At 40.4% G+C, this 12,645-nt stretch overlaps 1 protein-coding gene across 3 annotated transcripts in view; it reads left to right on the top strand.

Annotated features, from left to right (window-relative positions):
- The window catches only part of LOC124789836 (NADPH-dependent diflavin oxidoreductase 1), a 78,163-nt gene that overhangs the window by 28,799 nt on the left and 36,719 nt on the right, over positions 1-12,645 (top strand). For all 3 annotated transcript variants that reach the window (XM_047257330.1, XM_047257329.1, XM_047257331.1), the window contains one exon: positions 7,825-8,079. In XM_047257330.1, coding sequence (XP_047113286.1) covers positions 7,825-8,079 — 255 coding nt within the window. The remainder of the gene's footprint in view (positions 1-7,824; positions 8,080-12,645) is intronic.

Below are 12,645 nucleotides of genomic sequence, written 5' to 3'. Positions count from 1 at the left end.
TGTCGTGACACCACTGGAGGCGGGCTGCACGATGTTGGGGCGTGAGCGGAAGACGGCCTAACGGTGTGCGGGACCGTAGCCCAGCTTCATGGAGACGGTTGCGAATGGTCCTCGCCGATACCCCAGGAGCAACAGTGTCCCTAATTTGCTGGGAAGTGGCGGTGCGGTCCCCTACGGCACTGCGTAGGATCCTACGGTCTTGGCGTGCATCCGTGTGTCGCTGCGGTCCGGTCCCAGGTCGACGGGCACGTGCACCTTCCGCCGACCACCGGCGACAACATCGATGTACTGTGGAGACCTCACGCCACACGTGTTGAGCAATTCGGCGGTACGTCCACCCGGCCTCCCACATGCCCACTATACGCCCTCGCTCAAAGTCCGTCAACTGCACATACGGTTCACGTCCACGCTGTCGCGGCATACTACCAGTGTTAAAGACTGCGATGGAGCTCCGTATGCCACGGCAAACTGGCTGACACTGACGGCGGCGGTGCACAAATGCTGTGCAGCTAGCGCCATTCGACGGCCAACACCGCGGTTCCTGGTGTGTCCGCTGTGCCGTACAGCCCTCTCGCAGTGTCCGGAGCAAGTATGGTGGGTCTGACACACCGGTGTCAATGTGTTCTTTTTTCCATTTCCAGGAGTGTATATTCTATCAATTTTCAGGATATGTCAGTTAGATATTTCTAGAGAAAATTTTGTTGACAGTGAAATATTTGAGTTTATATTTTGAACTTCCGTACAGATTAAAATTGTGAGGGCAAATCATGAACTGTGCATAGATAGTGGAATATCATTACCTGCAAAAGGCAAGGTGCTGGGTCAAATACTAATTTCATTTTAAAATGTCTGAAAACTTAAAAATAGTGCACACTCTGTTTCAGAGTAAGAGAAGACATTATATTTGCTTCTGACAGGAAAAAAGTATATCTGTGTTATCCCATGGAATAAGCTCCAGTCATTTGGTAGCTCAATTATTTCCACATAAACTGATGCTAAGAAAATTTCAAAAGTAAGAATCAGACAGAAAATGTTATTAGAATTGATGCAAACAGTCAGTTATTAACAGTTGTGAGAACTCGCCAGCAACATTGCACATGATGACATAAAATATACAAATATATTACAGATCCTTAACTGAGAAAATCCTAATATGCACAATAACTGCTGAATGAAGAGACAGGCAGTTCTGTGATGCAGAAATGTGCACTTACTGGGGTTCAGCTAGTTGATGAAAGTTTGAAACATATGACATAATAGTAGTTGTTTGAAATAGTTCATTGTCTCTGGGTAACTGAAACTTTTAAAAATGTTAAGAATGAAGTGCATTATTTTCAGGTGTTGAAAATTAAAGTTCATTCATTCCATATGTAACAATGTGTAGAATGTCTCACATCATTGGCTGTAGTACTACTAAGAGAGAATGCTCAATCATTACTGTAATGCACCATACAATTTACGCAGTAATAATGTGGAAATTCCGTAATAAAGGAATTATGCTTGAACTGCACTACTCTCTCTTCTGGAGGTACTGATTTACTGTCATCCATGTGTAACAAACTCAGTTTAACTAAATAACTAGGTGCCATTCAGTGTGACACACAGTAGTTTTATGATGTTACAATCCTGAGAAACTTTAACTCCTGAATTGTTCTTGGAACCTCTATACATTGTGAAGACCCAGCAAATTACATATTGATGCTCCTTTTATCTTCCATGGAGCACAAATTGTACATGACATTGTTGGAATGAGATGTTCAAAGCAGTCTTTTGGCTTGCCTTACATTTGTATGATATGACAGTCACTGTCTCTATAAAGGTCAGGAAATTTTTGAATGAGGAGACACCTATCTACAAAGTCCCAAGTGTTCAGCAGGATCGAGACTTGCCTGGCACAGCAAATGATGCGATGATAGTCTCACCCAAGATGATGCCCTTCCTTTTCATCTGTTCCCACACAAGAAACATGTGGTGGTAAACGTGTTATTGTCTTGAGAGGCATCATTACCATTCAGGACACTAGCATGACATTGTGAACGCACTGTTGCATATCACTAGTACTATGCGAGGTCTGTTCAAGAAATTCCAGAACATTCATAATTTCATGCCAGTGGTGTGTTGGAGCAGTTGACAACTGTGTATACGCCCGTGTTTAATGTGTAACTGCCAGAAATTTCATTGTTGTACGCCTGTTAGTTAATGTTCAGTGCACAGTTTGCAAATTTTGAGATGGCGGAGTTAGAGGAGCAGTGTGTCTGCATTTAATTTTGCGTAAAACTGAAGAAAACTTTTACAGACACACACCAAATGATGCAGGAAGCCTACATTGATGGGTACTTAAGTCATACTCAGTGTTCACAAGACTGAAAAATGACCAGGCGGAAGTTAAAGATGACCCTCCTTCAAGATGCACTTTGACATATACTGACAAGGCCCGTGTCAAGAATATCAATAAAGTTGTGCAGGCCAATTGAAGACTGACTGTCAGAGAGATAGCAGAAGAATGTAACATTTCAGTTGGTCATGTTATGAAATGCTGTGAGAAGGAAACAGCCTGAAATGTGGTGAGACAATTCACGGCTCTTGCATCTTGATAATTGACCCACACATTCATCCTCATTGGTGTGTGACTATTCCTCAAAAAATGAAATCACTATGCTGTCTCATCCACCATACTCTCCAAACCTGGCCCCTGTGGACTTTTTTTTATTTCCAAAGTTGAAAACCCCATTTGAAAGGATGAAGACTTGCAACGATAGACGAGATAAAAGAAAATTTGCAGGCGGCGCTTCACACGATTGAGCAGAAGGCACATGAAGACACCTTCTGGCAGTGGAAACGGCATTGGGAGCAGTGTATAAATTGTGGCGGAGAGTATTTCAAAGGAGACCATACACAATAAGTAAAAGGTAAGCATAGAAAAATGTTGTGGACAAAGTTCTGGAATTTTTTGTGATGTGTCGACAGAAGTGTCGACACAGTGTGATTTGAGGGGGCCGCAATGCACGCTATAAACACACGAAGGATGGCGTGAGGTCTGAAACAGGATACGTAATGAATGAATGCTATAAAGAAAAGTACGTAGCTTTTGGAATACTTAACTTTAATCCATCCTTGTTGTACATCGCTATTGACGATACAAATGAGACTCTTTAGATACAAACTATGTAAGGCTAATGGCGCCTTGCTAGGTTGTAGCCATTGACTTAGCTGAAGGCTATTCTAACTATCTGCTCTGCAAATGAGTGAGGCTTCGTCAGTGTGCATCGCCAGCTACGTCGTCCGTACAACTGGGGCGAGTGCTATCCCGTATCTCGAGACCTGCCTTGTGGTGGCGCTCGGTCTGCGATCACACAGTGGCGACACGCGGGTCCGACATGTACTAATGGACCGCGGCCGATTTAAAACTACCACCTAGCAAGTGTGGTGTCTGGCGGTGACACCACATTTTGAACAGACCTTGTATAACATGTGCACAGGTACCAGCCTGTACAGTGGACACTGCACTGCACTGAGGAATCTTTAGCCCCATGCAGCATACTTAATTATTTCTGTGAATGGAGTAATTGTATGAGAAAGAAAATTCACTTGAGAAAATTATAAAACTACAGTGAGACAGTGTGGCTGCTCAATGCGTGGAAATTAAGTACTGCAAATAGACAAGCATAAAAGTGTTATAAATCCATCCTATCTATTAGAACTGTTAGTTTATTCCGTAGAGAGAAAAAAAGGGATAGGTTGGAGAAGATTAGAAAGCAGGAGCTGGCCTTTCACACCACTTGCTGAGATGGCCTCATATGTTACAAGCACAAGAAAAGATAAAAACAAGGGTGGAACATGTTTAGTCAACTTCACAAGTGGAGTCCATCTCAGCCTGTATCTGACTAAGCTGCTGCAAGGGTTACTGTCAGCTTTATTGACCATGGAATTGAAATTCCTCAACAGAAATCTCACTCTGAAGGCAATCTTCCTTTATACTAAATAGTTACTTTTGGAATAAGTATGGAGGGGAATACATTTCTCACAACCGACAAATTTATTAATTGGGTAACCAGGTTTAACAAAGCCGTTTCCAATTGTCCAATTATGTACTTGCTATTCAAAGTCTGATTAATGACAACCCAATTCTTCTGTGTGTTACGCCTCAGAGAAGCTCTTCATTCTTGGCAAGCTCGGTATCGCAGACCTTCCTACAGGAAAAGCTCAGTAATGTGATGCACTGTGCTGCAACTGCCAGGACACACATTTCTGATGATGTAAGCACGTCAGGTGGCAGTCGGGTGTCCTTCATGACATCCTGGAGCACCTTGAACATAAAAGAATTCACAAACCAAATGCAAAGTACTATTAAATACATAACTAATTAATTTTAACAATATTTCATGTCACTGAGCATGTTATCAGTTAGTTAAAATGTCAAGGGTACAGTCATTCTACCTATTCATCTTACAATTATAAAATAATTCTGTTCCCTTACCCTCCCTTCACTTTGTAACCATCCGCATCCTATCCCATTTTCCTCTCTGAGGAAGGAAGTAACAGTTCTAAAGCTTGGATTGTGTTTTTTAATTATTGCCAGACCTGGAATTTTTCTTTCTGTACTAAAATAGTACTGGACAGCCATTGTATCTTCCAGAATGGTGTAAAACTGTTCGCTTGGTGTGCTTGCTACACCAGGTTACTTTTTTCTGCTGCTGATTGTGTATGAAATGTGAGTGTGGCACATTGTCAGCAAGTTTTTATAGTTAGTTGATTAATATGGTACTGCTTGCCAATAGCTCTGCAGTACTGTGCTTCTCACTCTGTTCCATTTCATGAACTCAGTACACGAATTCATGTTTGTGCTGTCAGTTTTGACTACCCTCAGCTACACATTACTATTTCTGTTATTGCACACTAGCATAGTTACAGAATGATGTGTTGTGAATGTAATGTGACTGACTGGCTGGAATGTCAGATGAATATTTATTTCATTTCATGTCCTGTAGATCCTGGTAGCGAGTGAATCGCAAGGATATGGAACGTGTGAGATTCTACGTAATTCAAATATAACTTGTATAAATACAATAAAAAGATACAATGTAAATAAAAATCAACTAAACAACAGCACAATCAATTAACAGAAAATTGTGTTTCACATGTTAATGATGAGTAATGTATTTGTGATAGGAATGTATCAGATTGTACACAGTTGAAATATATCTTACATAAATAAAAGATACAATGTAAATAAGATATCAGCTAAACAGTAGCACATTCAGTTAACAGAACATTTTTGTTTCACATGTTAAGGATGTGTAATATATACAGGAGTAAAGATAAACTAAATATTCCAAAGGAAATACAGAAATACTAATAAATAATTTTCATATGCCTGTGATAGTACTCAGAATAAAATTAATTATAGTAAGTTTACAACATTTACTAATTTAGTGATTATACACATTTTCTTTCACATATTCATCAACTGTATAAAAAGATTTCTCTATCAGGTACTCCTTGAGATTTTGTTTGAATGCTGGCAATCTTTTGTGAAGGCATTTGATGTGTAGCGGGAGAGCATTAAACAGCTTAATGCTGGAGTACTAAGCTCCTTTTTGGACCATATTGAGGCTTTTCAGTTCAATGTGCAGACTGTTATTGGTTCTTGTGTTATAGTCATGAAATTGGATGTTATCTATGTAGATAGAAGGGTTTTTACAGACAAAGGCAACAAGGAAAAGATATAGCGTGAGGAGGTGGTAAGGATCCTCATCTTTCGAAACAAGCGCCTGCAAGTGTGCCTGTGATGGACACTACTCATTGTTCTAATGCCTTTTTTTTTTTTTTCAGTGAAAATTTTCTTTGCGAGAGGTTGGTTCCCCCAGAATATAATAGCATATGACATTAATGAATGAAAATAGCCAAAGTCCGAAGCCTTAATGGTGTCTACTTCAACCACTGAGGCAATAACCCGTAGTGATAATATTGCTGAGCTAAGTGTTTTATAACGGTGAAGAATGTGTGTTGACCAGTTACATTTGCTGTCTATATAAGCACCCAGGAATTTTGTAACCACAGCTTTTTGTATTTCTTGATGTCTGCACTTAATGTTAATTTCTTCCAAATTTCTTTGTGGAGTATGGGAATATCATATAAAGGGTTTTATCTGTATTGAGTGAAAGATCATTTGAAGAAAACCAGTTTACAATATCATTGAAAACTTTATTCGTAGTTTGTTCAAGATTGTTGTCTGTAAAATCGTCGGTTAGAATTGTAGTGTCATTTGCTAAAAGAGCAAATTTACTGTTTGTATCAGAACAAAGTGGGAGATCATTAATGAAGATGAGAAATAGCAGGGGATCCAAAACAGATCCTTGTGGCACATGACAACTTATTGAGCCCCACTCAGATGAGGCAGGTTCTCTGGATGAGCCATTCAGCATCACAGTCTGCTATTGGTCCTTTAGGTATGATTGGAGCCACGAACCAATGCTACTACCCAAGCCATAATATTCTGCCTTTTTCAAAAGGATTAGATGGTTTACATAATCAAGGGCTTTGTGAGAGGTCACAAAAAATACCTACTGGAGACTTTTTTTGTTCATGGCTTCCAGAACTTGTCTGGAGAAACAGAATATTGCTTGTTCTGTAGAAAGACCAGCACAAAATCCAAACTGACTCTTGTTTAGGATATTGTGGAAGCTAAGATGATTGACAATCAACCTGTGCATGAGTTTTTCAAGAAGTTTTGAAAAGATGGTTAAGAGGGAGATTGGGCGATAGTTTGTAACATTGTTTTTCTCACCTTTTTTAAAGAGTCGTATCACTACAGCTAGTTTTATCCTGTCGGGGACTATTCCTTCTAGCAGAGATGTATTGAATATGTTGCATAAGACTGGACTTATATATTTATAGCAATATTTCACTATTTTACAGGAAATATTGTCCACACCAACAGACTTTTTATTTTTTAATGAGGTAATAATTCTTTCAATCTCTTTTACTGTAACATGAAGTAAGGATAATTGTGGGGGTCTGTTACTGATATCTTTCTGTAGAAGAGCCAGTGACTCGTCCACGGAACCTTTACAGACTGTTTTATCTGCTGCTGACGAAAAGTGCCCGCTGAAGATTTCTGCAACCATTTCTGGTTTCTTTACAATATTGGTACTTTGTTTAATTTCAATGGGTGTCCTGTGCCCCCCCCCTCCCCCCCCCCCCCCCCCCCCGCGCCCCCCCCCCCTCCCCCCTCCCCGCCTCCCCTGCACTTTATTACATTCCATATTGTTTTTATTTTGTTGTCAGGCTTATCAATTTCAGACTTAATGCACATATTTTTTGACTTATTTATTACCTTCTTTAGGATGCTACAGTAAAGAGTGTAGCGCTGACATTTCTTTGGATCATTACAAGTTGTGCAGGATGTTTTTATTCCTGCAGTGATCCATGACTTATTGACAGTGCTTACGTGACTGTTTCTAATTGCTTGTTTTGGGAAATGTGGCTTCAAAGGTGACATAAATTCATTCAGAAATGTACTAGTGTTAATCCAGCTATCACTTAATGTGGTATATTCTTATGAAACACATATACATTATTTTACCTATTATTGGAAATTTCCTTATAAGCTTTCAATATAGCATCAAAATGTTTTTAATGTTTATTGTACGACTGTTTCAATAAACTTTTAATCTATTAGGATTGAAAATAACGTACAATTCCGCTTGTGCCAAAAAGCTGAAAAATGATATTTTGTGGCTTGCACATTAGAGTACCTGTTATAACTATAAACCTTGTGTTATATATGCAGATTTATTTAACAAAGAGTTGGTCTTTTTGCAGGCTATTCCCAGGCGATACTTCTTTGAGCTGATGGCATTTCTTGCAGAGTTAGAGCTGGAAAAAGAAAAGTTGGAGGAATTTGCATCTTCAGAAGGCCAGGAAGACTTATTTAATTACTGTAATCGTCCTCGGAGAACTTTGTTGGAAGTTTTGCAGGACTTTCCCAATACTTCATCAAAAATCCCTCTCGATTATTTATTTGAGCTTTTTACACCTATTAAAGCGAGAGCATTCTCTATAGCTTCTTCACCCCATGTAAGTGAAATATTGTATAAGTTTTTAACCTTGCGTTTAATGTGTTAAAATTACACAATTATTTTAAACAATGGAATGTCCAGGTTGGAATCACAACCATATTATGAAAAGGATATATTGCTACTCACCACATAGAGGTGATGTTGAGTTGCACAAAGTCAAGACTTCCAATCAATTAAGCTTTTGGTCCAAAAGCCTTCTTTGGAAATAGAAAGCACACACACATTCACACAAGCATTACTGAAACACACATGCCCACTGTCTCTGCCACAGTGGCCAGTTTGCGGGATACAACTGTTGGAGTAGGTGGTGGCGGTGGCAGCAGCAGTGGCGGCGGTAAGGAGGCATTGTGGGGTGTGGAAGAGGATGAGTGGTACCTGGGACTAGGGGATAGGGGTGGGGAAAGGTGGTGTGCTGCCTGTTAGAGCATGCAGGAACATGGTGGGAACAGGAAAGAGCTGCTGTTACAAAGTTGGGGCACTGTGTTGGGGTAGGGGGAGGGGGCAGAAAAGAGAGAGGGGAGAGGAGAGAAGTAGAGAAGGGGAAAGGAATAGTTATTGCATTGACAGAATGGAAGGCATGTGTAGTGCTGGAGTGAGACCAGGAAAGGTGATACGTAGGTGGAGGACTGTTACTGGCAAAGGTTAAGTCCAGAGGTATTGCAGGACAAAGGATACGTTGTACAGTGAGTAAGGATCTAGATGGTGCAGGCTGGTAAGCACTCCATCAAGTGAGGCACATCATGTTGGGCAACATGTTCAGCATCTGGGTGGCCTAACTGTCCCTTGGCCATGGTTTGGTGGCAGCCATTCATGTGGACAGGCAGCCTTTGAGTTGTTGTAGTCGTGTAGAAAGCAGCATAGAGGTTGCAGCTTATTTTGTTAATCACTTGGGTTTCACAGGTAGTTCTGACACTGGTAGGGTAGGAGATCCCTGCGACGTGACTGTAGTAGGTGGCGGTTGCGGCAGCGGTGAGGGGACGTGTGCACCAGGTCTTGCATCTAGGTCTATTCCTGGGAGAAAGAGTGGAGTGAGGACGGACAAGATTATTGCATAGGTTCAGTAGGATGTAGACTACTGCTATGGAAGGGATGGGGAGTATAGTGGGTAAGATATTCCTCATTTCAGGGCACGATGAGAGGTAGTCAAAACCCTGGCAGAGAATGTGATTCAGATGCTCCAGTCTTGGATGGTACTGAGTCATGAGAGGGATCCTTCGTGGCCAGATGATGGGAGTGTAGGAGATGGTAGGTGAGTGGAGAGATAAGACAAAGATCTGTTTCTGAACAAGATTGGGGGGGTAATTTTGATCTTTGAAGGCCTCAGGGAGTTCCTTGGCACATTTGGAGAGAGACTGATCATTACTACAGGGGCAATGGCCATGGTAGCTTTGCTCCATGGAAGGGACTTCAAGCCATGGCCACAGAAGTGTGCATTTGGATGTCTGTACAGTTGTGTGTGTGTGTGTGTGTGTGTGTGTGTGTGTGTGTGTGTTTGCCGAACAAAGGGCTGGTGCTCAAGGATTGGTGTGGGTGCTGTTTTCTGTTGCATGTTTCTGTGCTCAATGCACCACTTCCCAGAGCATGGGTGGATGCCTTTCTGTATTTTTACAAGTTGTTATTGTGCTTTATCTGGTAAGTGAAATCTGTGATACGAAGTTCTGCAAAGGATATGTTGTTCTATTTTTGAATGTTTAGAAGTTGAAATGTATTACCAACCAATCAAACTGTATAGCACCCTATTAGTGAATGAAAAAAATGTGAAAAAGTGATGGGAAATGTTCAATAATGGATGAAGAAATGTGCATGATGAAACTTCTCTCAACTGTCTGCCGCTCATAAGAGATGTTTTGAAGAACGGAATTGTGCATGCCTCCTGTTCGTGAAGTACAATGAGTTCCTAGGCAGGAAATATTTAGGAAGTGATGATGACATGTAGACAAATGTAGACTGGCAATGGCAAGGAAAGCGTTTCTGAAGAAGAGAAATTTGTTAACATCGAGTATAGATTTAAGTGTCAGGAAGTCGTTTCTGAAAGTATTTGTATGGAGTGTAGCCATGTATGGAAGCGAAACATGGATGATAACTAGTTTGGACAAGAAGAGAATAGAAGCTTTCAAAATGTGGTGCTACAGAAGAGTGCTGAAGATTAGATGGGTAGATCATATAACTAATGAGGAGGTACTGAATAGGATTGGGGAGAAGAGAAGTTTGTGGCACAATTTGAATAGAAGAAGAGATTGGTTGGGAGGACATGTTCTGAGGCATCAAGGGATCACCAATTTAGTATTGGAGGGCAGTGTGGAGGGTAAAAATCATAGAGGGAGACAAAGAGATGAATACACTAAACAGATACAGAAGGATTTAGGTTGCAGTAGGTACTGGGAGATGAAGAAGCTTGCACAGGATAGAGTAGCATGGAGAGCTGCGTCAAACCAGTCTCAGGACTGAAGACAACAACAACAACAACAACAACAACAGATGACATGCAGAATACAGTGAACAAATGGGTTAGTGGACTTTTAGCAGCCGATATATGGGAATTTTAACCTCAAGAAAAAATATAATGAACCCTTAAATAATGGCGGTGAATGTGTATAGAAATATGAGTGACAGACAATAAGCTGCATTTGGTAAAGTACACAACATGGCCATGGCGTACCTCTTCGAGGCACGCAGATGGGACGAGGTCCTTTTCACTCGTCTTCACATAGGACACAGCCCTATGACTTGTGGGATTTATGCTTCAGCATAAGGACGATCCAATGTGTGATGCTTGTGGTGTACAGTAGAGTAATGCACGGTGCTGGTTTCAGCCTGCCCAGCCCGTGTCTTGCAGCATGACCTCTATGGGTTGTGGGCCATTTTACCGGGCCTGCCAGACTAGCAGGCTGAGCGCAGACTACCAGGCTGGAGCCAGCGAGCTGACAGGCCAACCTGTCAACTTAGCACCCCTTTGCATCAAGCACCCTGCTTGTGGTACTGCTGCAGCTGTCTGCCTGTGCTGTGACATGTCTTGCATCTGTTTGAAATGTCTTAAGATATACGGGGAGAGAATGACTCATTCACATTTTGTTATGTGATTACTATGAGTCTATTCACTGCTACAATAACTGTGATTTTAAGAACTCCATTCTACAAAAAAGCAATGCCTTTAATTCTGCTAGCATATGTTTGATTTGTGCTGTTTGAAACTTAAGACACATAATTACAAGAATCTATCCACAATAAATATATTCTGAAATTGTTACTAGTGTCACAAGCACTCTTATAACGTGTGTAGATACTGTAACAGACTGAAACTAAATAAAATCTGGTATTACAAGGAAGCATGCAGTGCCCTTCTTTTCACGTTTTTTTTCATTGTAGATAGGCCTTGTAGTCAAAGCTCTGTCTTTTATGATTTTCAGCCATGAAATGAACATAAAAAAATGCTGAAACTAATGCGTCAGTTAATTGCACAGACGACCAATGAAAATCCAATATTGATATTCAGTACTGTAATAAGAACTGAAAATTTAAAACTTTATTTTAATGTTCAGCTGTGAGAATTTCTCCCCTGCTCCACTCCTCTCTTTTTCAGGTCCACTGTCTCCCTCCTGCCCTGTCTGCACCCTGCTCCCTGCTCCACAGCCAGACAGTGCTATATGCTCTGCCAGACAGTGCTCTTCTCTCGCACCCCTCCCCTCCCCCCACCCTCCCCCATACCCTGTTATGGCTCCCCCTCCACTGCAGATTGGTGCTTTTACTCAATGCGAGAGTTGCATTCTAGCCACACGTGTAACAGTGTGTTGTCTGTGACTATCTGTGACTCAATGTATCATCTTTATGATGAGTGACAATCTATCCTTTTCATAATATTGTTGATATTCCAATGTAGACCTTCCATTGTGTTATGAGTATTTGATTATTTCTCTTCCATTAAGTTACAACTCAGCACCAAATTCATTTTATCAATTGAGGAGAGACCAGAAGACTATTCTGTAATTTTGTTTAGAGCTGGTCAGGCAAATTTTATCATAATTGTTAATCAATCACACATTGTCTTCTAGATTGATAATTTCCAAAGACACTCTTTAGCATTAGGGTCTGTGATTTTATCTTGACTTATTACTAATGCAAGAAATAGCTGTTATTTTATTAGAAGAGTTTGAAGAAAAATAATTAACTTCACCAAACAAAACAACAGTATAACCAATAAGCAAATTCCTATTATATTCTGAATAACTTTTCAGGGATAACATCATCATTATTCTTCGCAATATTTCAGTTCCCCTTATCCAAGTACTAGTAGGGTTAGGAGTTACTTGAATGCAGTAATAAGAAAGCAGTTATTTCCTTTCTCCACAGTGATTCTCTTCAAATAAGATAGCTTACATAAATTGTCTTTTTCTTTTTTTGGACAAAGATGTCATTGCTAATCAAAATTCAACTCCATATCTCTGTTATGATTGATGGATAAGAAATAACATATCCAGATCCATACACTTCTAATGTGCACTCAAGGGTATGTTAAGCAGAAGTGTTGCAAAATCAGAAATCTTTCATTTAGTTTTGTTTTACAATA

The sequence above is a fragment of the Schistocerca piceifrons genome, chromosome 3 (genome assembly GCF_021461385.2).
Source record: "Schistocerca piceifrons isolate TAMUIC-IGC-003096 chromosome 3, iqSchPice1.1, whole genome shotgun sequence".
NCBI lineage: Eukaryota > Metazoa > Arthropoda > Insecta > Orthoptera > Acrididae > Schistocerca > Schistocerca piceifrons.
The sequence above is the reverse complement of the archived record's forward strand: the minus strand, read 5'-3'. Positions and strand labels throughout refer to the sequence as shown.